A 27,732-nucleotide genomic window follows, 5' to 3' on the forward strand; every position below is an offset into this window, starting at 1 on the left:
CGGGCCCGGCAGCGGAGATTCCAATCATCCCGATCTTCCATACATCCGGCCAGCTCCGTAGAGCTCTCCACACCTGCGTCCTTCCTCAGTATGTCCACGTATGTCGGCGTGGGACGTCCTCTTGGTCGGCGCCCGTGCTTGCTTGCTAGTCGGAAGTTCCTGGCATTCTGGTATAGCATCCGTCCAGAGACTTCTTCGAGGTGGGCTTCAGGGTCCATGACTCGCAGCCAAATGGATGTGCATTTGTACAGCGGTTTTAGCCAAAGCGCTATACAACTTATGCCGTGCAAGGCGCCAACGTGCTCGTCGGGAGCAGTTAGGGGTTCAGCGTCTTGCTCAAGGACACCTCCACACAGTGATTGGATCGAACCGGGAACCTTCAAATGACCAGGCGACGGGTCCACGCACTGCTGCCCCAACGTGGATACAGCTTATACTACTTTGTAAAAGTTGATACCATCGTTGCTTCTTACTTACATCAGTGGAGGAGGATTGTGAAGCTTACATGTCCGCAGGGGTGTAAAAAGAACCCAGAAATTATACTATATATATATATATGAAAGTATGGGTAGCGTCTCAAAATCATACTCAAGTAAAAGTCAGAGTATCAGGCTAAAAACACACTTGAGTAAAAGTCAAAAAGTTTCTACTTTTAAATGTACTTAAGTACTAAAAAAGTTAAAGTAAAAACTTTTTTTCTGACAGTCTATTCTTCTGATAGCAGGTGTTTAATCAAAGAGCCCCGCTTTCTAGTCTTGCACAAGGACCAATCAGCATTGATGGTGATTTGATTGGCTGTTTTTAAATAAAGTGCGGCCGCAAGGATTAATAACGTTAACGTTAGTTCGGCCAGAGAAACAAATATACTAATTAAAATAGTTGGACCTGCGAGATTTGTACTTTGTAGGTCTGCATTTTAAATGTAAGGAGTAAAAAGTATGTTTTTTTGTCTCTGAAATGTACTGTAATTGAGTAAAAGTACAAGTATACAAACCTAATAATACTCGAGTAAAGTACAAATCTTCCAAAACAGTAACAGAGTACAATTACTCAAGTACTTTACACCCCTGCATGTTACTGGAAAACACAATGACCAGACTCTGCTACAGGCTCCAGCGCTTGTTACCTCAGATCACATATCAAATGGCAAATGGCTGCATTTCTATAGCGCTTTTATCCAAAGAGCTTTACAATTTGTTCCTCACATTTGACCCATTCACTCATACATTCACACAGAGACGGCAGAGACAACCATGCAAGGTGCCAACCTGCTCATCGGGAGCAGTTAGGGGGTTAAGTGTCTTGCTCAAGGACACTTCGATGCGCTGCCCGGGAGGAGGGGGAATTGAACCGGGAACCTCCGGATTACCAGGCGACTGCTCTACCTCCCGAGCCACTGTCACCCCTACAACAATGCACCACATTGCCCGTAGGGGGTGCCAGATTCAAAGCAACAAGGTGTCAGCATGTTTGCTTTGAGGGAATACTCCATTACAGAGAGGCGGGAGTCACATTTATCATGGGCCACTCATCTATATCCACTCTGTGTTTTGACTAAACTATAAATATGACTGCTGTATAGCCTGCTTACTGACTAGTATGGCATTCATAAACAAACAAACAAACAAACAAACAAAACAACCGAACAGCCAAACGACAGACTATCAAGACAGACAGATAGGCCGACAACCAGACAGACAGACAGACAGATATATGACAGGTGTGGACCTTTGGCATCATCTGCACATTATTCATGTGGGCCTGCTGCGGTCTCAGGCTGCACACACACACACACACACACACACACACACACACACACACACACACACACACACACACACACACACACACACACACACACACACACACACACACACACACACACACACACACACACACACACACACACACACACACACACACACACACACACACACACACACACACACACACACACACACACAAACATGCATACACACACATCCACATACAGAGGGGATTTTTTTTTAGATGAACCCCCCCTCCACCATGGGAGAGGAACATTCTCCTGGTGTATTTCACACCTGTTTAGTCTTGCTATCTGTACATGCCTTTGATGTCTGTATATGACAGACAGCACCGCAGTGATAACAAAACCAATGGAAAGAAAGAGATAGAGAGAGAGAGAGGGATGGATAGAGAATGAGAGAGAGGGATGGAGGAGAGAGAGGGATAGAGCGAGAGAAAGATATATATAGAGAGCGGGAGGGATAGAGCAAGATAGAGGGGGAAATAGAGAGGGATATGGAAGGAGAGAGAGGGACAGAAGGACAGAGAGGGATAGAGAAAGAGAGAGAGAGAGAGATCCAAGCTAATCAACCCAAGCCCAAGCAGCAGTCTAAAGATTGAAAGTCTGAGACTTGAGACAGTAAAGTCTGTTTGAGCCGCATCATTCTGACTCCTACAGTATCTACAGTACCATTCTGACTCCTACAGTATCTACAGTACCATTCTGACTCCTACAGTATCTACAGTACCATTCTGACTCCTACAGTATCTACAGTACCATTCTGACTCCTACAGTATCTACAGTACCATTCTGACTCCTACAGTACCTACAGTACCATTCTGACTCCCACAGTATCTACAGTACCATTCTGACTCCTACAGTATCTCTACAGTACCATTCTGACTCCTACAGTATCTACAGTACCATTCTGACTCCTACAGTATCTACAGTACCATTCTGACTCCTACAGTACCATTCTGACTCCTACAGTATCTACAGCACCATTCTGACTCCTACAGTATCTACAGTACCATTCTGACTCCTACAGTACAGTACCATTCTGACTCCTACAGTATCTCTACAGTACCATTCTGACTCCTACAGTATCTACAGTACCATTCTGACTCCCACAGTATCTACAGTACCATTCTGACTCCTACAGTATCTCTACAGTACCATTCTGACTCCTACAGTATCTCTACAGTACCATTCTGACTCCTACAGTATCTCTACAGTACCATTCTGACTCCTACAGTATCTACAGTACCATTCTGACTCCTACAGTATCTACAGTACCATTCTGACTCCTACAGTATCTACAGTACCATTCTGACTCCTACAGTACCTACAGTACCATTCTGACTCCCACAGTATCTACAGTACCATTCTGACTCCTACAGTATCTCTACAGTACCATTCTGACTCCTACAGTATCTACAGTACCATTCTGACTCCTACAGTATCTACAGTACCATTCTGACTCCTACAGTACCATTCTGACTCCTACAGTATCTACAGCACCATTCTGACTCCTACAGTATCTACAGTACCATTCTGACTCCTACAGTACAGTACCATTCTGACTCCTACAGTATCTCTACAGTACCATTCTGACTCCTACAGTATCTACAGTACCATTCTGACTCCCACAGTATCTACAGTACCATTCTGACTCCTACAGTATCTCTACAGTACCATTCTGACTCCTACAGTATCTCTACAGTACCATTCTGACTCCTACAGTATCTCTACAGTACCATTCTGACTCCTACAGTATCTACAGTACCATTCTGACTCCCACAGTATCTACAGTACCATTCTGACTCCTACAGTATCTCTACAGTACCATTCTGACTCCTACAGTATCTACAGTACCATTCTGACTCCTACAGTATATCTACAGTACCATTCTGACTCCTACAGTATCTACAGTACCATTCTGACTCCTACAGTATCTACAGTACCATTCTGACTCCTACAGTATATCTACAGTACCATTCTGACTCCTACAGTATCTACAGTACCATTCTGACTCCTACAGTATCTCTACAGTACCATTCTGACTCCTACAGTGTCTACAGTACCGGCGCGGACTCCTACAGATAGGGATAGAGAGGGAGAGAGAGGGAAAGAGAGGGAGAGAGGGGGAGAGAGGGGACGAGAGGGAGAGAGAGAGAGATATAAAGGGGGAGAGGGGAGAGAGGGATAGAGAGGGAGAGATAGAGGGGGAGAAAGGGGGAGAGGGATAGAGAAGGAGAGAGAGGGAGAGAGAGGGAGATACGGGGAGAGAGGGAGAGAGAGATAGAGAGGGGGAGAAAGGGGAGATAGGGATAGAGAGGGAGAGAGATAGAGAGGGGGAGAAAGGGGAGATAGGGATAGAGAGGGAGATATAGAGGGGGAGAAGAGGGGAGAGAGGGATAGAGGAGAGGGAGGGATATAGAGGGATATAGAGGGAGAGAGGGGGAGAGAGGGGGAGAGAGGGGGAGAGAAAGGGAGCTAGATAGAAAGAGTGACAGAGAGCAAGAGGGAGAGATACACATACATTGTCTCTGATAACACACACACACACACACACACACACACACACACACACACACACACACACACACACAGGAGACTTATCCCAAAGGCGCTTGAATTTCACACGAGAGACACAGAACCACATCAATTATGATAATATACGGGAGAGTATGATTGTGTGTGTGTATGTCACTCTCTCTCTCTCCCTCTCTCCCCCTCTCTCTCTCTCTCTCTCTCTCTCTCTCTCTCTCTCTCTCTCTCTCTCTCTCTCGCCTTGGGGTTCCCGGGTTGTCTGTGTGTGTGTGTGTGTGTGTGTGTGTGTGTGTGTGTGTGTGTGTGTGTGTGTGTGTGTGTGTGTGTGTGTGAACATGTGCGTGTGTGTGTGTGTGTGTGAACATGTGTGTGTAGGTGTGTGTGTGTGTGTGTGTGTGTGTGTGTGTGTGTGTGGTGTGTGTGTGTGTGTGTGTGTGTGTGTGTGTGTGTGTGTGTGTGTGTGAACATGTGCGTGTGTGTGTGTGTGTGTGTGTGTGAACATGTGTGTGTAGGTGTGTGTGTGTGTGTGTGTGTGTGTGTGTGTGTGTGTGTGTGTGTGAACATGTGTGTGTATGTGATTGAACTCAAACTGGAAAGAAACAGACTAAGAAATGACGTAAACTCCATGATCAAAACAGCAAAAAAAAATCATCAATGACAAAACTGAGGAAAACAAAAACAAACCACCTGAACTTTGGAAATTACTCAATAATCAACTAGGCTGCAGTAAAAAAAACTTAAAACCAGATTCTCAAACATAAACATAAAGCTGGATGTAGCCAATTACTTACCAATTACATTTTCTTCACAAACATAGCCACAACACTGGTAAACAAACTACCCTCCCATTCAGGGCATTATGGGGTAGAACACATAGTAGCATACTACAAGAACCTAGGGGTCCACAAAGACGACTTCAAACTGGAAATGGTAACAACAGATGAGGTACTCAAAAAACTGAGCGCCCTCCAACCAAACAAGGCCACTGGCCATGACAACATCCCCTCCAAATTCCTCAGAGACTCAGCAGCCGCCATCACCCCAGTCATCACACACATAATAAACCTCTCCATAAAACAGGGACACGTCCCCAAGGACTTCAAAATTGCGAGAGTAACACCCCTGCACAAAAAGGGCAGTAAATTAGACCCAGGCAACTACCGCCCTGTTTCTATCCTCACCTCCATCTTGAAAGTCATGGAAAAAAATGTATACGAACAGGTCGAAAAGTACCTTGCGGAAAAAAAATCTAATCTACGAATTCCAATCTGGCTTCAGAACATCCCACTCCACTGACACATGCCTTCTCTATTTAAACGACCACATCAAACAAGAGGTGGACGCGGGCAAATACTGCGGCATGGTCATGCTGGACCTACAAAAGGCCTTCGACACTGTCAATCACACCATTCTGATTGACAAGCTAAAAGCAATTGGTTTTGATAGTCTATCAGTGAGCTGGATGCAATCCTACCTGGAGGGGAGAGAACAGATGGTGGAGGTAAACGAAACGGTACCCTATCCCCCCCCCCCCCCTCACAGTGAGCTGTGGTGTTCCACAAGGAAGCATACTAGGACCGCTACTGTTCCTAATTTATGCAAATGACATGTCATCAGCTTGTGACTGCAACTTGTTCCTGTTTGCGGACGACTCAGCCCTGCTGGTCTCTGACAAGAACAAGTTACAGGTTGAAAAAACCCTCAGCTCGGAACTAGGCAAAATCTGCATATGGCTCGCTGATAACAAACTATCATTACACATGGGCAAAACACAGTCCATTCTCTTCGGTTCAAATAACAAACTCAGCAAGACAGACGGCTTCTCAGTTACAGTGGGTGACAATATTGTCACAAGGAAAGAAGAAATTACCTACCTGGGTTCCATCCTAGAGGCAAATCTTTCCTGTGACAAAATGGCATCCAATGTAATAAAAAAGTCAACCAACAAACTCGATTCTTGTACCGGATCTCCTCACTGGTAAACAAGAATACCCTGAAGACTCTGGCAGGAGCACTCATTCAAGGGTACTACGACTATGCTTGCACCTCATGGTACCAAAGCACCTCAAAGGCGCTAAAAACAAAAGTACAAACATCTCAAAACAAACTGGTCAGACTACTGCTTGACCTTACTCCTAGAACCCACCTCACCCCTGCCCACTTTGACAACCTAGGATGGCTTAGAGTAGACAACAGAGTACAGCAACTTGCAATGGGCCTGGTCTACAAGATACACTACACGACCAAGGTACCCATGTACATGTCAAAATACTTCCCAAAGGTCAGTGAATACCACGATCACAACACCAGAGGGAGCTCCACAAATCATGTTAAACCCAGATTCGGCTCAAACAAGGGACTAAATACATTTAGCAATTATGCCACATCAATGTGGAACGCCCTACCCAAAGCTGTAAAGGAATGTGAATCACTACCCACTTTAAAAAACACTCTCAAAGAACACCTACGGGAGACTGCAATTCGAAACTGGCCCCTGTAAATGTCCTAACCCAACCCCCTCCAATGTACAGTAAATGATCAAGTATGGTTGTCAATATTCCAATGTACAGTTTTGCTTGTACAGTTGTACAGTTTTTCCACTGCATGGTACCTACTCTACTCTACCCTACTCTACTCTACTCTACTCTACTCGCTTTAGGTACCTGGTACTTCGTTCCTTTTCCACTGCAGGTACTAAAATAAAGTACTCAGTTTGTCTCCGTGTGGGGAGGCGGGGCTGCTGGTGTACAGCTGAGAGCTCCATAGCTCTGTGAGAGCTCCAGCATAGCTATGTCCGTGAGCTAGGCGCCGCGCAAGCCAGAGTAAAACACAGTTTTCAATCAATCAATCAATAACAACATTAACGAGACTCTCGTTGTGTCTATTCTGCTAACGCTAACATTACCTCTCATTGTGTCTATTCTACAAGCGTTAACGTTAGCTAGGCTGTCTATGCTAACATTAACGTTAGCATCAAGGCCTCTACATGCTACAGCAACTTCAAAGCAACTTCAACACAACATCAGCGCGATTTCAGCGCGGTTGTTTTAGAGGGTCTTGTAGACTGTGTTGCGAGGATGTTGCGTACCTGTCTCCAAAATCTAACCTAAACAACCGTTGCGTTGATATTGCGTAGCAGTGATTGGTTGGTTAGCGAATGGGGGCGGGGCTGTCATAGAATAATATTGGTCCCGCAGAGAATACCATCCGCCATTGTTGTAGCCAGCCAGCTAGCGTTGAACTTGATGCTATTCAATGCTCTATCATACCCAACTAATGTTAATGCCATTCAGAATTTATTAACATAGCTACGCTACAACAACACACAGTAACGTTAATATAATTACATGCATCATTGTTTACAATGAACGGACGGTGGGGCAGTTCGAAAGGACTGGACACGGACAAGTTGTATATTAATTTAATATAACAGGTAGTTCGAGCTGCATTTTCGTGCCTACAACCACAGCCACAGGGATATATCCAGCTTTGACGAGCTCTCTCTCCTCCTGCCGATTAAATTCAGCAGCTCTTCCTCGACCTCGAGTGCCTGTAGCTGCCAGCTAACGTTAAAACTAACCTAAAGTTACACAAGCAGAATACATCACAAATACTTCCGGTCAAAATAAAAGAGCGACGTCTAAAAGCACCGGAAATACGTTTATTTTGTACATTATCTAACGTTAACACGAACCTAAACTAACTTTAGTTAAACTAACTTTGCGCGTCGATGTTGCAGAAGCATAAAGGCAGAGTGTCTTAAAACACTGTTGCTTTGTCAATGTTGTGGTGCAGTTGCTTTGAAGTTGCTGTAGCATGTAGAGGTCTTTAGGCTAACAAGCTGTAACGTTACCAGTCGCGTCTATTTGCTAACGTTAGCATTAGGTAATAATCGGTTTAAAATGGATGGTGATTACCTCACGTTGTGTCTATTCTACTAGCATTAACGTTACTCATACAAACAATCAATAGCGAGTTATATTGATCACGCTATGTACGATAGCCATGCTAAAACGCTAGCACAACATTAGCACAACATAAGCTTAAGCCTTAACAAGTCAGCGATCTTTTTGCGAGACTAAACTCTCCGCTCGGTGGCAAATTGTGTTGATGTCGGTTTTGTTTAATCAATAAATGAGGCAGAATACACAGTGACTGTATCGTTTGTTTATTGAACTTGTGCCTGCTGCAACCATAATGAAATCCTATGCGAGACATTAAAGATGGCGGCTTTCTGTTTTCGTTCAGACCAGGTTCAGACTCTCCAACGAGTGACACGTCTCTCTTCTGACCAATCAGTGGTCTGCAGTGTTTCACGTGACTTTTCTAGTACCAGTTCTACGCGCTTGGAACCACGACAGAGCAGGGACTAAAAAAGTACCCAAAAAGTACCGAAAAAGTACCTGGTACCAGGTACTTTGGTAATGGAAAACCGAAAATACCGAGTAGAGTAGAGTAGAGTAGAGTAGGTACCATGCAGTGGAAAAGCGCCAAAAGAGCGGATTGGCAGAGAGAGAGAGAGAGAGAGAGAGTGACATGGAGAGATACAGAGAAACAGAAAGAAAGAGAAAGAGAGAGGGGGGAGATAGACAGAGATAGAAAGTGGGGGGGGGGGTATATTGAAAATAGAGTGGAAAGAAAGAAAGAAAGAAAGAAAGAAAGAAAGAAAGAAAGAAAGAAAGAAAGAAAGAAAGAAAGAAAGAAAGAAAGAAAGAAAGAAAGAAAGAAAGAAAGAAAGAAAGAAAGAAAGAAAGAAAGAAAGTAAGAAAAACAGACTCCACAGGCGAGGAAGCAGACAAAATGATGTCATCGGCATTTTAAAAGGGGCCCTTTCACACCTGCCTCATTCGGTTCAATCAAGCCCCAATCAACCCCCTCAGTCCAGTTTATTTGTGGAGGTGAGAACACGCAGGTCCACAGTACACCAAACAACCACTCCCTGGTCCATCTGAGAGAGAGACAGCCTTTGGCCTTGGGCCATTGACTGACTACTTAAAAGGATATTTTACTTTACTTCAAGTTTCAAGCAGTCTTACCCTTGTCTTATGTAACCCATCTAAGGATGTTTTCACACCTAGGCTGTAGCTTGTTTTCTTTGTTCCATTTCAGGGGCTAAAATGATACAATTGTTCCATTTGTTGCTTGGATTGTTTGTGTTCCCATGGCAATGTTCAAATTAGGTCCAAAGTTGTACCGTGCACAAACTGTTCTCTCATTGGTCAGAAAATACTGTAAGGATTTCGCCTCAGAGAGATAACGCTGTTTCCCCCCGGAAGAAATATGCAGTGTGTGGCTAATTTAGCCTCGTAACATGCTATACGCAATGCAATGCATCTTCAGGTGATTGGTTCGGTCATTGAGAGGCAAAACCGGAGGTGGTAACTTTTTCTAAACTGACGCTTGTTGGCTGTTTGGTCTTGTAACCCGAGATTGGAAGCACGTAAAAGGTGAAGCGGTGTGTCAATCAAATGGTGGCAATTTTAGCTTTCAACCGATGTGTTGGTTGAGAGACAATAATAACACAGCATGACGCAGACAGATCTCATAGATAAATCATATTCCTGGAATTGGTGTAATAACAGAGATGAGAGGCGGGGAGCGCGCTATGCGTCTCGGGTTTGTTCTGAAATAGGTCTCTAGCGCACACGCAATAAATATAATACATTTCACATGCATAACTCATGATGACGATTTAAGACAAGCCTTCTCTAGGCTTTTGAAAATGTAGGGGAGCCCTTGCTCCCATGGAGCAGCAGAGATACTAGAGAAAACGCCTGCCTTTTTCTTTTTCTCATTTGACTCATTCTCTCATCTCTCAACTTAAAAAATATGATTACTGATATTTCGGTGGGTCCAAACGAAGAAATGGGGCATTCCTACAGGTCCTACAGGTAGTTTTGATAACAGTCTGACAGGTCGTTTTAGACGGCAAACAGATGGTGCGCCTATAGGCGGACCACGTTACATTAATGGAGCTCATAACATAAAAAGTTTTTCCTGAATAATAATATCAATATCTGTGTAATAGAAATATTTGTATCCATCTCATTATCTGTGCTTTCCCAAATTCATATTCAGATTCTGACTCATCCCTAGTCTATACACACATATTATAACCATTGAGGACGGTACCAACTGGATCTTTAACCCTTTCACTACCACACTACAGACGGGTAATGTAGTGTGGTCGTGAAAGGGTTAACCATTTGTCGTGTGGCAGTGAAAGGGTTAACCTTCTGTAGTGTGGTAGTGAAAGGGTTAACCATTTGTCGTGTGGCAGTGAAAGGGTTAAAGCAATAAATTCAAACTACAACTGAATCTAAAATGGATACCGATATAGTCGCTTTGACGTATGACTTAGAATGGTTTAGAATGGAAGAGAGCAGAGACTAACCTCTCTTGGTGAGGTTATGCCCAAACTAACTGATCCAAAGGGGGAACGCTCCTAGTATGGAAACAACTGCTCCAAACGATCCAGGTGTGACCACTGCTGTCCCTGTCATCTGCTATCAACACCACCATTCCTCCCATGTGTCAGACTCCTCATTCACTTCCATTAATTTGAAGGAAGAAGTCTGAATGTCATACTTTGAAGTATAAACAAACTACCCCTGTGCAGATTTCAATAAAGCAGATCATTCAGAGTCAACGGGACGTGTTTGTTTTGGCATTTGGTGTGTACAGATCTATTACCATTGAAAAATAATAAAATCAGATCCGGTAAATGTTTTTCATTGTTCATCAAAGTGAATGGAGGTGAATGAGGAGCCTGACACCTGGGAGGAATGGTGGTTTTGACAGCAGATGAAAGGGACAGCAGTGGTCGCTAGCTTACATGTAGATTACTCTAGTGTTGATCGGTTAGCTCCGACTAGTTAGCCACAGACTAATTCAAACTTAATGGGGTCAAGCTCCTGTCAGTGCAAGCTGAGGCACACCGAAGACTAAAACGTGTGATGTCATCAGGTACAATGTCTGGAGCGGCTCCATAGACAATGAATTGGAAAAAATGGTAAAAGGAAATTATTTTCTCAGCCTTCCTACTATCTCAATGAAGAATCTTCGTACTGTCTCAATAAAGAACCTTCTCTCCTACTGTCTCAATAAAGTGAAAATAGGGAAACTAATCAGTCCTTAAATCCAGGGAGCAAAACTAATTTCCCAGGATGCACAATGTCTCTCATCTCTCACTGGCTGGCTCCTCTCCTCCGCCCGCTATATTTCCTCAAAGGAGGGGGGGATTATAGAAAGAGAGATCTCCCACTGTCTTCTTGGCATTCACACACTGTACCCAATTCATAATGTGTCATATTACCAACCCTAAGTAAACCGGGGGATAATGGCGTTGTCAGACGGTGTAACAGTAAATGAGACTCATTTATTGCTACACAGACATAAGGTAAGTCAGACACAGGAAGTAGAAAAGGAAGAGAGTGGGATGGAGAGAGAGAAGGGGGTGTGAAGTCAGGAGAGGAAGGAGATAGAGAGAGAGGGAGAGAGAGAGAGAGAGCGAGAGAGAGAGAGAGAGCGAGAGAGAGAGAGAGAGAGAGAGAGAGAGAGAGAGAGAGAGAGAGAGAGAGAGAGAGAGAGAGAGAGAGAGAGAATGGGAAAACGCTGACAGATGAGATAAATTATTGCTGGTGACACTAAATCACATTATGAATGGATGGGAGGAGTGTGGAGTGTCTGAGACTCCCTCTCTCTCTGGCTCTGCTTCCCCCTCTTTCCCCTTTTCTCTCTGCCTCACTATACATTTCTCTCTTTACATTCCCCCCCCCCTCTGACGTACTTACTCTATTCGCTGTCTCCCCCTCATCTCTCCTTTTCTCTGTTCTTATTTCCCTTCTACCTTGATACTTGACTCCTTGATTTCACTCGACAGGTGAATACCCCCCCCCCCCCCCCCCTTCAATCACAGTGGAGAACATAGCCGTGGCTCCGTCCCCTCCACATTGCCTGTGGTCCCTTTTTCCTATTGCTACAGTTTGTCCTTACCTTCGCATGGGGTATGTCTGGGAGTGTTGCATTCATTTATTTATTTTACATTTTATTTTGGATTTCATGGTGTTTTCGTTTTGTGCTTGATTTATTGTGATGTTTCTTCTTGACTTGTTTAAAGAAGACGTGTCCGGCCCATGGGGACATTAACGTGTGTTGTTACAAATACATTTGATTTGATCCACCCCTTCATGACAAAAGAAGCCACCCAACTCGTCCTGCAAGCAACAGTCATGTCTCACCTCGACTATTGCAATGCACTGTTTGTGAGGGTGTTTGGATCACTAGCAGATAATAGACTCTAAGTTATTTGTAATGAATAACCAAAAAAAATGCTAAGGAGGAGAAGGGGAAAATAAACAACAAAAATCAAGTCCAAAAAAATAAAGAGGTATTATAGAAACATAAATAAGCCACAAAGGCACCTCCTAAACAAGGTGTTCATATACAGAAGTTAAATTATGTCAAAAAACAATAAAACTCCACTAAGGGAGTTTATGGGTAGTAGTGGACAAATTACACAAAAACTGTCATAAAAAGAACAACAATCACAGGCTCAGCTCAGCTAAAAAGATAAGTGCTAAATCAAGTTCAAGTCCTGTTTTATTTGTCACATATAAAGTACATTACAGTGAAATGCTTTGTTCTATATGAGCCCCCTGAGAATGAAATTTAAATAATATAGTCCAAACACTATACAAAATATACAATATACAAACTAAAGTACAACCTAAAGTACAAAATTAAGTACAAAATGCAAACAATGAGGTACAAAAATGGCAAAAAAAAATGCTAAATGCAAAAATGAGGTATGGATGTAGTGCAAATCTTTTTGTAATAAATATATAAATATGGTGTTAAAAGTGTTTAAAGCATCTAAAGTGAATGTTAACCCATTCTCTGCCACCACTTTGATCATCCTAAAGCATTCTCTGCCAGCGCTATTTGTCTATGGAGATGTTCACCTTCTTTGCAGGGCTATAACTTTTTAAATTATATTGCTAAATTGACATTACTATGGCCCATTCAACATCAATTATCTATCGTTCAGGATGTAGGAACGTTTTACTTTTTCATTCACACATTCATACAAAAATACCGTCTAGAGTATAAATATGTTTTTATCGTTTTCTGCAGTATTTCATAGAACGTGAGATATAGGCATAAATGCATATATTAGATTATCAAATGCAGTTACGATCCATGCTATATTAAAAATTTAGACTGTACATGGTCCTAAACGTTATGGCTGATCATCTGCGGGTGAACGGAGGGGGGGGGGGGGGGGGGGTCGTTTATAATTCCGTGACCGACGTTAAATGATTTATGTAGTATGGGTGATATATTGATCAGAGCAGTTTGTATCGAAATGATAAAGAAAAAACGCTGAAACTCACGTCCGTCTCCTTGTACCGTTGGGCGATGAGAGTGGAACAAACAGATCCCAGTTATGTGGTGGGATCGAGGCGATCCAGTTCCGGTTTGTATAATACTAATATACGCCCAAATCATGTTGTTTATTGAGTATGGCAACGATCCATGTCCACGGTGTGTGGATTGAGTCCCGGGACGATAAACGAGTGGCCGGACGGAATTAGGGGACGGACCGAGCTGAAACAGGCATTTCTGGTTTGGGCAACTCGCCGATCGGCCACCAGGTGGCGGTATTGAAGCGTTGCAGAGTTGTCATGGCTCCCGCAGCATATGACAAGGCTCCGTGGGTGAAATATGAATTCCATGACGAAAATATGAAATATGACTTGAAACACGCTGTACAGCGATATGGCAGACAACGCATGGCGGGCAATAACGCTGAACAGCGATTTTGGCGAGTAATGGGTTAAAGGTGAGTGTTTAAAGTGAGTGTGCGCAATTGGATGTGTGTGCAATGAATGTAGATGGATGGGTTAGTGTTGCCTATAGAGTCATTGAGCACCCTGATGGCCTGGGGATAGAAGCTCCTTCTGAGTCTCCTCTGTACTGGCCATGAGACCGCTTGCCTGACCGCAGCAGTGCAAGAGGCAGTTGTTTGGGTGGATAGAGTCTTTGGCTATTCTCTTGGCCTTGGCTCTGCAACGCCTGTGTATGGAGTGTGGAAGCCCAGCTCTGATGGTGTGTTCGGCTGATCGAGCCACTCTCTGCAGTCTGCTGCGGTCGTGTGCGGTGCCCAAACCAGCAGGTGATGTTACCAGTCAGGATGCTCCTCTATTGTGCATGAGTAGAAGTTCTTTAAGATCTCCTGACTCACTTTGAACTTCCTTAGGCGCCTAAGGAAGTAGAGGCGTTGCCGTGCCTTCTTCACAACACTGTCTATGTGTGTGGGTCCATGTCAAGTCTCGGATATGTGGACTCTGAGGTGCTTGAAACTGTTCACTCTTCTCACTCCATCTCTCTGATTCACTCTCTGACAGAGGTATCCGTGTGTGTGTACCTCTCTCTACCTCTCTCTCCATCCCTCCCTTCTTCCTTTTTATTTGCCCACCGTCTCCCTCCATCCATCCCACTCCTTGTCCCTTCCTCTCTTCCTCCCCCTCTCTCTCCCTCTTCCCACCTCTCTATGTCCCTCCCCCTCCTTCTCTCTCCCTCCCGTTCCTCCTCTCTCCCTCCCTCCTTCTCTCTCCTTCTCTCTCCCTCCCTCTCTCTCCCTCTCTTTCCATCTCCCTCCCTCCCTCCATCGCACCCTCTCTCTCTCCCTCTCTCCCCCCCTCTCCTCTTGAATCTCTCCTTCCATCCAATCATCCAATCATCACACAGGAGATTTCCCAACACTCAACAGGTGGTTGGTTGGAGGCTTTGAGGTGATTTTCTTCAGGGAGACAATACCCGTCTCCAATCACAAAGCGCTCCGCTGAGCACACAGACAAAAACTGCAATTCCCAACGCCGGCCGGTGCCAAGCCAGCGCTGCTAACAGCTTACAATAGACCATCACTAGAGCTGTTAACATGCCAAGGTTTGCCTCTTGACAAAGAGACCATTTGCTCTAGATTAGCCATGCAATGAGGTATTACAATTACACAGCACTCAGCCGTCACAAAGATTCACAGACGGTGCTGGAGATGTTTTCAGAGGTATTCTTTGTTGTTGTTTTTGTTTTTTTTACACACAATAGGGACGTGTTATGAAAGGTTGTTTGGCTGTTTGACTCTGAGGAGGAACAGGTGGTCGAGGTTTGGAGCCGCTGGGGATGAGAGCCAGGCTGGGCCTGTCTGCATGAAACATCTGGTTGCCTCTCTCTCTATCGTCCACACAGACACACACAGACACACGCACGCACGCGCCACACACACACACACAGACACACACACACACACAGACACACACACACACAGACACACACACACACACACACAACACACACACACACACACACACACACACACACACACACACACACACACACACGTACACACACACACACACACACACACACGTTAGCCTAGCTTAGCACAATGAATGGAAGCGGACAGTGCCGGTTAGCCTTCGGGAGAGGTGTTACCGGCACTGTCCGCTTCCATTCATTGTGCTAAGCCAGTGTTTCTCAACTGGTGGGTCGCGACCCAAAAAAATATTTCACAGGAAATTCACTGTATTATTTTACAGATTACCTTTGTTTTTCTACTTTAAGTGTAAATACCATAGAAATACAGTAAATTACCTTTTATCAAAATATTAACCATTAAATAAAGGTTGTAATCTGTAAATGTATTTGATTTGACTGTAATTTTATAGTAAGTAAGTATTTGGAAACTGTTGCTGCCAGACATTTACCGTTTTCTTGCAGCTTTTTTTCTTACAGTGTAGGCTAACGTGCAGCCAGATAGCTTTCTACTGAATGCACAGAGAGGAAACTGGTATCTATCTATGAAATGGACGAGGTAAGCCAGGGTGGAGCCATGCCCCCAGGAGAGAGAGAAGAAGGTAAGCTAATTTCCCCAAATGTATCCACTGTGGTTCAATATGTAGACTGAAGGAAGCGCCAGTGACGTCAGCGAGTATGCTGATACCGTTGTAAGCTACATAACTACAGTGGCAGACGGCATTGTCCTCACAAAGACGGCGCGGGTTTTCCCAAACCAGAAACCTTGGGTGGACAGCACTATAAGAACAGCCCTAAACTCACGCACCACGGCTTATAACCTGGGCAGAGAGTCAGGAAATATGGAAGAATACAAGGCTTCAGTCTACACTCTACGCAAGGCTGTTAAACTTGCTAAGAGGACATATGCTGAGAAACTGGAGACACAAATGGCACAAAACGACACAAGAGGCTTGTGGAGGGGACTGAAGACAATAACTGACTACAAAGTCAGCGCCCCCTCAATGGGGAGCGACGACGCCTCTCTAGCGGACAAACTCAACTCCTTCTACGCTCGGTTCGGTGTAGACAGTGTCGCCGCTAGCCCTCTGGCTAGTGACGTCACTGGCGCACCGGCTGTTGTGGAGGGGGGGGGGCAACCGCGGGGGGGCGGGGGCGCTCTCTCGTTGTCGGAACACAGTGTGAGAAGAGCATTTATGCAGGTGAACACCAGGAAGGCTGCAGGCCCAGATGGTATAACAGGACGCATACTTAAGTCCTGTGCAAACCAGCTTGCCCCGGTGTTCACCGCCATATTTAATCAATCCCTGGCGGAGTCAGTAGTCCCTGCCTGCTTCAAGATGTCTACCATCATCCCTGTACCGAAGAAACCCTCCCCAACATGTCCAAATGATTACAGACCGGTGGTACTCACCTCTGTGGTCATGAAATGTTTCGAGAGGCTGGTCAAGGACCACATTTGTGCCTCTCTCCCCAGTGATATGGACCCTATGCAATTTGCATACAGGACAAACAGGTCCACTGATGACGCGGTCTCCCAGGTACTGCACAGCACTCTCTCCCACCTTGACCGTCAGAAGGGGGGCTATGTGAGACTGTTGTTCATTGACTACAGCTCAGCGTTCAACACCATAGTCCCCACCAGACTGGTGGACAAGCTGATCGAGCTAGGCCTGAGCTCCGCCCTGAGCGCCTGGGTACTGGACTTTCTGAGTGAAAGACCCCAGGCGGTCAGGGTGGGGGGTCAGACCTCCAACACCATCACCCTGAGCATCGGGTCCCCCCAGGGCTGTGTTCTAAGCCCCCTGCTGTACTCACTCTACACACACGACTGTGTGGCCAAGTTCAGCTCCAACTCCATTGTGAAGTTCGCCGACGACACGGTGGTGGTGGGGCTGATCTCGGACAACGACGAGAAGGCCTACCGGGAGGAGGTTGAGGTACTGGAACGTTGGTGCCAGGACAACAGCCTGCTCCTGAACATTGGTAAAACCAAGGAGCTGATCGTGGATTATAGGAGAGGACAGCGGGAGACACACACACCACTGAGGATTAACGGGGCTACCATGGACAGGGTGAGCAGCTTCAAGTACCTGGGGGTCCACATCTCAGAGGACCTGACATGGTCAACACACATAAACACAGTAGTAAAGAAAGCGAAGCAGCGCCTCTACCACCTGAGACAGTTAAGGAAGTTCAGAGTATCGGGGAAGATACTCCAGTCCTTCTACTCAGGAGCTGTAGAGAGCATCTTGACCGGAAACATCACTGCCTGGTATGGGAACAGCACGGCACAGGACAAGAAGGCCCTACAGAGAGTGGTGCGCTCAGCCGAGCGTACCACGGGTATTGCGCTACCTCCCCTGCAGGCTCTATACAACAAGAGGTGCAAATCCAGAGCCTGCAGGATAATGAAAGACCCCCACCACCCCAATAACAGCCTGTTCCAGCTGCTGAGGTCAGGCAGACGCCTGCGAATTCTAGAGACTAAGACGGAGAGGCTTAGGCTAAGCTTCTTCCCCCAGGCCATCAGAGCCTTGAACAATGAACATTGAGAGACACAGAAACTGAACTATCCACACACAAGTACATACACGACACGCACGCTGAGCACGCTCACACACTAGCAGCCACTTTAACACTCATGACGCACACACGCACACTTATGGCCAGAGGAAAGGCCACTTAAAGTAGTATAACATCAGGAACAGTGTATTGCACTACTAAAGCTAACTAGCATGTCCTATATGCTCTGTAAATACTAATGTACAGATACCGAGATGGCACACCATGTACCTGTTTATTGCACTGTTTTATTGGATTCTATTAATATGTTGTACCACTGTATTTTTATTGGATTCTATTATATGTTGTACCACTGTATTGCACATCGTCGTGGGCAAGACCAGCCGCATTTCATTGTATACCTGTATGCCGTGACAATTAAAACTCTTGAATCTTGAATCTTGAATCTTGACTTGTTTAGTCTGTTTCAGTGTTTCAGTCTGTCTGCAATCACCTCTGCCTATCTCTCTGTCATTCTATGTATCTCCCCTGTCTGTCTGTCTGTCTGTCTGTCTGTCTGTCTGTCTGTCTGTCTGTCTGTCTGTCTGTCTGTCTGTCTGTCTGTCTGTCTGTCTGTCTGTCTGTCTGTCTGTCTGTCTGTCTGTCTGTCTGTCTGTCTGTCTGTCTGTCTGTCTATCTGTCTATCTATCTATCTATCTATCTATCTATCTATCTATCTATCTATCTATCTATCTATCTATCTATCTATCTATCTATCTATCTCTTCACATGTCCTCTCTCTCTTTCTTTCTTATATCTCTGATTATCTTGGCTTCCTGGTGGGCTCTGAGGTTGCCACGACAACCGCACTCCCCCAGTTTCAGACATGGGACTAAGAAAGCCTCTAAGGATTCCGACAGAATGTTTTTGGAATGAGAGGGAATGAGAGAGAATGACATGGAATGACAGGGAATGAGAAGGAATGAGAGAGAATGAGAGGGAATGAGAGAGAATGAGAGAGAATGAGAGGGAATGAGAGGGAAAGAGAGGGAATGACAGGGAAAGAGAGGGAATGAGAGAGAATGAGAAAGAATGAGAGGGAATGAGAGGGAAAGAGAGGGAATGACAGGGGATGACAGGGAATGACAGGGAACAAGAGGGAATTAGAGGAAACAGGAGGGAATGGGAGGGAAAGAGAGGGAATTAGAGAGAATGGCAGGGAATGGCAGGGAATGACAGGGAATGACAGGGAATGCCAGGGAATAAGAGGGAAAGACAGGGAAATACAGGGAAAGAGAGGGAATGACAGGGAATGAGAGGGAATGACAGGGAATGAGAGGGAATGACAGGGAATGACAGGGAATTAGAGGAAATAAGAGGGGATTACAGGGAAAGAGAGGGAATGAGAGGGGATGCCACTGGTAGAGTTCCACAGAGTGGGTGTGTGTGTTGTCTCCTAGCATTACACAGCAGGGCCACATCTCAGATGGCCGTGAAACCATGTTATACAGCAGCTGAATGAGTTAGCTGTGTTTTCAAGCCAAATCGCCCGACAAATTGGAATTGATTTTCCTCATGAATTTGCAAGTGATTACATTATTCAGTCCAATCAGCCTCTCTTTTTGCTGCTCCCTCTCTCTTCAACTTACACTCACACTCTCAGTCTCTCTCTCCCCCTCTCTCTCTCTCTCTCTCTCTCTCTCTCTCTCTCTCTCTCTCTCTCTCTCTCTCTCTCTCTCTCTCTCTCTCTCTCTCTCTCTCTCTCTCTCTCTCTCTCTCTCTCTCTCTCTCTCTCTCTCTCTCTCTCTCTCTCTCTCTCTCTCTCTCTGCCACAAGCCACTAAATATTCTTTCACCAGATTTTCACTTGCACAAAGTCAGCCATCAGAGAAAAGTGGGTTGTTTTTGTGTGTGCAGTGTGTGTGTGTGTGTGCATATGTGTATGTGTGTAACCACAGCTCCTCACAGTTGGAACACATTTGGCGATGACAACTCAAAGTGCCTTGTATTCCCAATGGCGTGTGTTTGCCTGCATGTAACATGCATGTTTTTATATGCCTCTCCATCAATATGTGGATATGTGTGTCTGTGTGTGTGTATGTGTATTTATATATTTTCATGAATAATTTACTCTCGCTTGTAGACACTGCTACTGTACATGTATGTTGTATTATCTCCACCATACTGCACCAGGACATCCAGTTTAATATAATACTTACTGCACCAGGACATCCAGTTTAATATAATACTGCACCAGGACATCCAGTCTAATATAATACTGCACCAGGACATCCAGTTTAATATAATACTGCACCAGGACATCCAGTTTAATATAATACTGCACCAGGACATCCAGTTTAATATAATACTTACTGCACCAGGACATCCAGTTTAATATAATACTGCACCAGGACATCCAGTTTAATATAATACTGCACCAGGACATCCAGTTTAATATAATACTGCACCAGGACATCCAGTTTAATATAATACTTACTGCACCAGGACATCCAGTTTAATATAATACTGCACCAGGACATCCAGTTTAATATAATACTGCACCAGGACATCCAGTTTAATATAATACTTACTGCACCAGGACATCCAGTTTAATATAATACTGCACCAGGACATCCAGTTTAATATAATACTGCACCAGGACATCCAGTTTAATATAATACTGCACCAGGACATCCAGTTTAATATAATACTTACTGCACCAGGACATCCAGTTTAATATAATACTGCACCAGGACATCCAGTTTAATATAATACTGCACCAGGACATCCAGTCTAATATAATACTGCACCAGGACATCCAGTCTAATATAATACTGCACCAGGACATCCAGTCTAATATAATACTGCACCAGGACATCCAGTTTAATATAATATTGCACCAGGATGTGGTTGTGAAAGGGTTAACCCTTTGTCGTGTGGCAGTGAAAGGGTTAACCTTCTGTATCATCGCAGTGAAAGGGTTAACCATTTTGGTAGTGCGGTAGTGAAAGCGTTAACCGTCTGTGGTGTGGTAGTGAAATGGTTAACCGTCTGTAGTGTGGCAGTGAAAGCGTTAACCGTCTGTGGTGTGGTAGTGAAAGGGTTAACTGTCTGTGGTGTGGTAGTGAAAGGGTTAACCGTCTGTGGTGTGGTAGTGAAATGGTTAACCGTCTGTAGTGTGGCAGTGAAAGGGTTAACCGTCTGTGGTGTGGTAGTGAAAGGGTTAACCGTCTGTAGTGTGGTAGTGAAAGGGTTAATGTACTGTAATACCAGGATGCCAAAGTGAAAACACCCCGACGTTACCGTTCTCATTGACGAGCGATGGATAATGAATAACTCACCGATCAGCTCCTTGTTCCTGATGTCCAGGGCCATGTTCCGGAGGGCGGTGGCCACGGCGCACACCACCTTGTCGTTGTCTATCCTCAGCAGCTCCACCAGGATGGGGAGACCCTTCTCCTTACGCACCGCCGCTCGGATGTACACCGACCACTGGAGGGCAGGGGAGAAGGAAGGAGTTACCCTGGTGTACTTACACACTTACAGACCCACTCTGGTTTCTTAGAACTGACAATACTTTACGTTTACAGACCCACTCTGGTTTCTTAGCACTGACAATACTTTACGTTTACAGACCCACTCTGGTTTCTTAGCACTGACAATACTTTACGCTTACAGACCCACTCTGGTTTCTTAGCACTGACAATACTTTACGTTTACAGACCCACTCTGGTTTCTTAGCACTGACAATACTTTACGCTTACAGACAGGGGTGTAAATAGCCCCTTACGTGACTGCGATCTGCAAGCCAGGGGCTTTTGGTATCCGCAGTCACAATGTGGATCACTACCCACTTTCAAAACCACTCTCAAGGGACACCTACGGGAGACTGCAATTCAAAACTGGCCCCTGTAAATGTCCTAACCCAACCCCCTCCAATGTACAGTCATTTACCTAGTATGGTTTTGTCAATTAGTCCAATGTACAATTTTGCTTGTTTGTACAGTGTCTCCCCCCCCCCCCCTCAATGTACAGTTTTGCTTGTTTATACAGTGTTTCTCCCCCCCCCCCCCCCCCAACCACCTCCAATGTAAATTACCCAGTATGGTTGACAATATCCCAATGTACCCAACCCCCCCCCCACACAACCCCACTCAACCTCCTCCAATGTACAGTTTCTACGTCAAATGTATATACTCCCTTTTCTTGACTCCTTCTGTATCACAAACAGTACTGTATTTGCAAATCTGGTATGTCATAAATGTATAGATGTAGCAGTACTGAATATCTGTATGTCATGTATGTCATATATGTCCTGATGAATTGAAAATGGGGGACCCTGATGTAAACAAGACGAAAGTCTTTCTCTGGTCTGCATCCCCTTAACAATTGTGTGTATTGAGCTGTACTGTATTGTACCCATTCTGCAATCTGTTAATAAAGTTTTCAATCAATCAATCAAAACTCTCAGCTATGTAGTTACCAGGTTAGTTTGGACCACCAAGCGCTGCTTCTGAGCTGGGGGTGGGTCAAAAATATACAGCATGCGCTGTGACACCAACGGCGGAAATACACGCTCGCTCTGTGAGTACCACTCATTTTATAACAATGATTTAAACTGTTTATTAGCAACTCCGAGCTTTCAGACCCCAGCGCCTCGCTGTGTGAAACCCATATTGTACGCTGGGTACCTTTGAAATTCATATCTGATATATTTTTGACCCACCCCCAGCTCAGAAGCAGCGCTTGGTGGTCCAAACTAGCCTGGTAGCTACATAGCTGAGAGTGACTGCGGATACCAAAAGCCCCTGGCTTGCAGATCGCAGTCACGTAAGGGGCTAGGGTGTAAAATACTTGAGTAATTGTATTTCGTTACAATACTTAAGTACTGTTTTTGGGGGATTTGTACTTTACTCGAGTGTTATTAGGTTTGTATACTTGTACTTTTCAGAGGAAAAAAACATACTTTTTACTCCTTACATTTAAAATGCAGAACTACAAAGTACAAATCTCGTAGGTCCAACCATTTTAATTAGTATGTATAATAATGTAGTATAATGTAGTTCCTGTGGCCGAACTAACGTAAATGTTATTATTCCTGCGGCTGCACTTTATTTAAAAAACAGCCAATCAAATCCCCATCAATGGAACATGAACCCGCCCATACCCATGCTGATTGGTCCTTGTGCAAGACTAGAAAGCAGGAATCTTTGATTAAACACCTGCTATCAGAAGAATTGACAGGCAGAGTGACAAGCTACAGAAGATGGCCACAAACGATAGTACAAGTGATGAAGAGGACGAAACGGAACATTTCATTGCCCCGGAATAAAAAACCTTTTTTACTTTTACTTTTTAGTTCTTAAGTACATTTAAAAGTAGAAGCTTTTTGACTTTTACTCAAGTGTGTTTTAGCCAGATACTCTGACTTTTACTTGAGTAAGATTTTGAGACGGTACCCATACTTTCACTTAAATACAATTTCTGGGTACTTTTTACACCCCTGCTGGTTTCTTAGAACTGACAATACTTTACGCTTACAGACCCACTCTGGTTTCTTAGAACTGACAATACTTTACGCTTTACAGACCCACTCTGGTTTCTTAGAACTGACAATACTCCATAGTGAAGTTTGCGGACGACACAGTGGTGGTGGGGCTGATCTCGGACAACGACGAGAAGGCCTACCGGGAGGAGGTTGAGGTACTGGAACGCTAGTGCCAGGACAACAACCTGCTCCTGAACATTGGTAAAACCAAGGAGCTGATCGTGGATTTTAGGAGAACACAGCAGGGGACACACACACCACTGAGGATAAACGGGGCTACCGTGGACAGGGTGAGCAGCTTCAAGTACCTGGGGGTCCACATCTCAGAGGATCTGACATGGACAACACACATAGACTCAGTCGTAAAGAAGGCGAAGCAGCGCCTCTACCACCTGAGACAGTTAAGGAAGTTCAGAGTATCGGGGAAGATACTCCAGTCCTTCTACTCCGGAGCTGTAGAGAGCATCTTGACTGGAAACATCACTGCCTGGTATGGAAACAGCACGGCACAGTACTACGGGTATTGCACTACCACCCCTGCAGGTCTTATATAACAAGAGGTGCAAATCCAGAGCCTGCAGAATAATGAAAGACCCTCACCACCCCAACAACAGCCTGTTCAAGCTGCCTGTGAACACCAGCAACTAGGACAGAGAGACTTCAGCTCAGCTTCTTCCCCCAGGCCATCAGAGTCTTGAACACTGAACTCTCCACACACAAGCACACATGAGCACACACACAACACACACACTGTATATGCCCACACACTAGCAGTCACTTTAACATGAACACACACACACACATGCTGCACACGCTCACACTCATGGTCACTTTACACAATGAAAGGTCACTTTAAAAAACGGGAGCGGTTCTTGTATAGTAAACAGATGGATAGCAAGCTAGCATAAGGACACATAGTATAACTGTAGATTGTATAGTATAGCATTGTATAGTAGTGTACATAAGACCCAGTGCCTCATCCGTAGCTAACAGTGTATTGCACTATCACAGGACCTAGCATGTCTTACCATGCTTTTGTAAAACTCATGTACATATACCTGATATGTGAGGTTTTGTCCGCTGCTCACCTACTCTCTCTGTTCCTTTAAGCCTACTGTTAAGGAATTCCCTTCTCACTCACTCTCACTAGCCCCCACCCTCGCGTTCTTTACTCTCGTTTGCTCTCAGCAGCCACACCCTTGTACTACCTGTCATTATGTGTTTGATTGGTCTGGTGCCGAACTCACACTTTTAGTTCGATTATCAATTACCTCTCGCACCTGTGGTGCATTCTAATTAGTTCCCCTGTGGCCTTTAAGTACCTGGCTCTTCCCCTCTGTTCCTCGTGGGGTCGTGTTGTAACATGCCGTAACTTTCGGTATCATATTCTCTTTCATCAAGACTCCTTCGGGAGGTCCTCTGTTCTGTCTATGCTGTTTTTATCTCCGGCGTAAAGATGTGCTCCAGCCTTCGCCTCCTGTCGCCGTTGCCTGAGGGAGAGACTGGACTGCGCTCCCTAGACTTCCACGGGAGGTATCCCAGTGATCCACTTCAGACCTCCGCGCAGCAGTCGTCCTGACGCACATCCAGACCTCCGCGCTGCAGACGCCCAGACACCATCCAGACCTCCGAGCCTGGCGCGCTCTTCCACGCAGACGCACTCCAGATGCGTCCTCCGTACCAGCGCGCACTCCCAGCAGACGCGCACCTTCCAGACCTCCGAGCCTGGCACGCTCTTCCGCGCAGACGCACTCCAGATGCGTCCTCTGTACCGGCGCGCACTCCAAGCAGTGGCGCACCACTCTGACCTCCGCTCGGACAACCGGTTCCCCGGTGGCGACGCTCTCGCCCCGTTCCTGTTTCCAGCGCTCATTACGCACTACGTCTGGGTGAGTTTTTTACTGACTGTCTTGATCAAGTTCCGTTTTCGTGTGTTTCTATAACACTGAAGATATTATTCACATTGGATTGTTTTTTGGACTTCACTCTCAGTGTCTATTTTTGCACCGAAGATATTCACTTGGGATTGTGTTTTGGAACAGTGCTCACTGTGTGTATTTACACGAAGATATTCACTTGGGATTGTGTTTTGGAACTTTGCTCACTGTGTGTATTTACACGAAGATTAGTTCACTTGGATAACTTTTGTATTTGGGTACAAGTCACCTCTCCTGTTCTCCTGCTCGTTCCACCTGCACCCTTGTTGACTCGCTCCCTCTCTCTCTCTCTCGGTCCCGCAACACTTCGGAGATTCTGCCGAGAGAAGCCTGCAGAGCGGCTCAGACGTCAGCATCTGCTACCCCCTACTACCACCACGGGAGAAGCTGCAGAGCAGCAGAACATTTTTCCCCAGGCCGCCTCCGCGGGCCTCTGTCCCTTCTCCCCTATCTAGTCCTCCTAGTCCTCCCTGTCCAGTTCCCCCTAGTTCCTCCCTGTTCCTGACTTCCCTTGCCTTCCCCTTAGCCAGCTCGCCTCTTAAAGGCACTGGGCCCTTTCCCTTCTTGTTTGTCCAGTATTGGCGGTCTCCCTTAAAGGGACAGTGCCGTTTTTCTTGTTTGTTCAATAAATGCCCGTTCTTGGCTTATTCTCATACCTGTCTTGTGTTGTGCGATTGGGGTCGGTTACAAACCATAACATGATATGTCTTTACTCTTATTACTTGTATTATTGCACAAATGTCGCATTCTCATCCTATTGGATTCTTATTATTGTATTATTGTATTATGCACAATTGTTGTGGGCAAGACCCCCCGCATTTCCCTGTATACTTGTATGCCGTGACAAATAAAACTCTTGACTTGACTACTTTACGCTTACAGACCCATTCTGACAAGTCACATTTAATTAACCACTTATAGGCCCTGGCTTTGAGAAAGGGTTTTGAAATTATTTGGGGGGGTTAGATTATTATTTTTTTTGTATTTAATTTTTTTATTATTTTTTAAACAAACATAATAAACAAACATGACAACACTCGATAAGATATACAAGCATTATTAACAGTGCACATCCAGTAAAATCACCATATAGTTAAATGTCTTATACAGGATATACCCCCAATACCTGCTATCTAATACCCTACACACATATGCTCTAGCTCGTACCCCCCCCCCCCCCCTCCCGGACCCCCCATTGGATAATCCATCCATTATCCCTCGCTACCAGACATTACCATTATATGCTAGCTTTTATTTTCTCCACCACTTCTAACCACAATGTCATTTTGGATTCATTGAGACCCAAACATTCTTGCTGTAGATATTTCTTGATAAATCACATCGAGATATGTAATAGTCCAGACCTTTCGGCCCATTTTTTCCGGTTGGAACCATCGTGATGCTATCAGCTTTTTAGCCACTGTGATACCCGATAAAACCAATCTCTTTAGCTGTGGGTGTACTGCACACTCAAAAACATCATTCAGCAGTAATACAGAGGGGTGTACAGGTATATCCAGAGTTAAGAGATTTGATAATTGCTGGGTCACCTCTTTCCAGAATATCTTAACTGGTGGGCAGTCCCAGTACATGTGCATAAATGTCCCCTCGTCCCCATTTGTACATAAGGAGCATTTGGAGTCTTGTTTAAGACCCATTTTTTTCAGTCTTATAGGAGTCAAGTATGTCCTGTGAATATAGTTAAGATTTATTTGTTGATGGTCCGGGTTCCTTAATGTGAGTCGAACATTTGCCCAAGCTTCTTGCCAATCAAAATCACTTTCCAGGTCTGGTATATCCCTCCTCCAGATGGAGTCTAGGTGGAGGGTTTCATACGAGGACGTTAGTAATTGATGATAAAAATCTGAAACAAAACCTCTCGATGTCTCTCTTTCATAGAAGAATTTGTGGTATCTGTGGTGTTCAATTGGTATCTTTAATGGAACACCGTGAGACTTCAAACATAACAATAACTGTATGTAAAAAAGATGTGTGGACTTGGTGAGATTAAATTTTTTGCGTATTTCTTCATAACTACAAAAACCCTGTTTGTTAAAAACATCCCCTAATGAGTGTATGCCTTGCTTTTCCCATATAGGGAATCTT

General features: G+C 44.9%; 1 protein-coding gene across 1 annotated transcript in view; it reads right to left on the minus strand.

Moving 5' to 3' along the window:
- The window catches only part of ctnnd2a (catenin (cadherin-associated protein), delta 2a), a gene marked incomplete at both ends in the record, with an annotated part of 886,308 nt that overhangs the window by 190,559 nt on the left and 668,017 nt on the right, over nt 1-27,732 (minus strand). Inside the window, one exon of the mRNA XM_084325908.1 lies at nt 21,483-21,633. Within this exon, the coding sequence (XP_084182034.1) occupies nt 21,483-21,633 (151 nt within the window). The remainder of the gene's footprint in view (nt 1-21,482; nt 21,634-27,732) is intronic.

Source organism: Notolepis coatsorum (assembly GCF_963971535.1).
Source record: "Notolepis coatsorum genome assembly, chromosome: 12".
NCBI classification, from domain to species: domain Eukaryota; kingdom Metazoa; phylum Chordata; class Actinopteri; order Aulopiformes; family Paralepididae; genus Notolepis; species Notolepis coatsorum.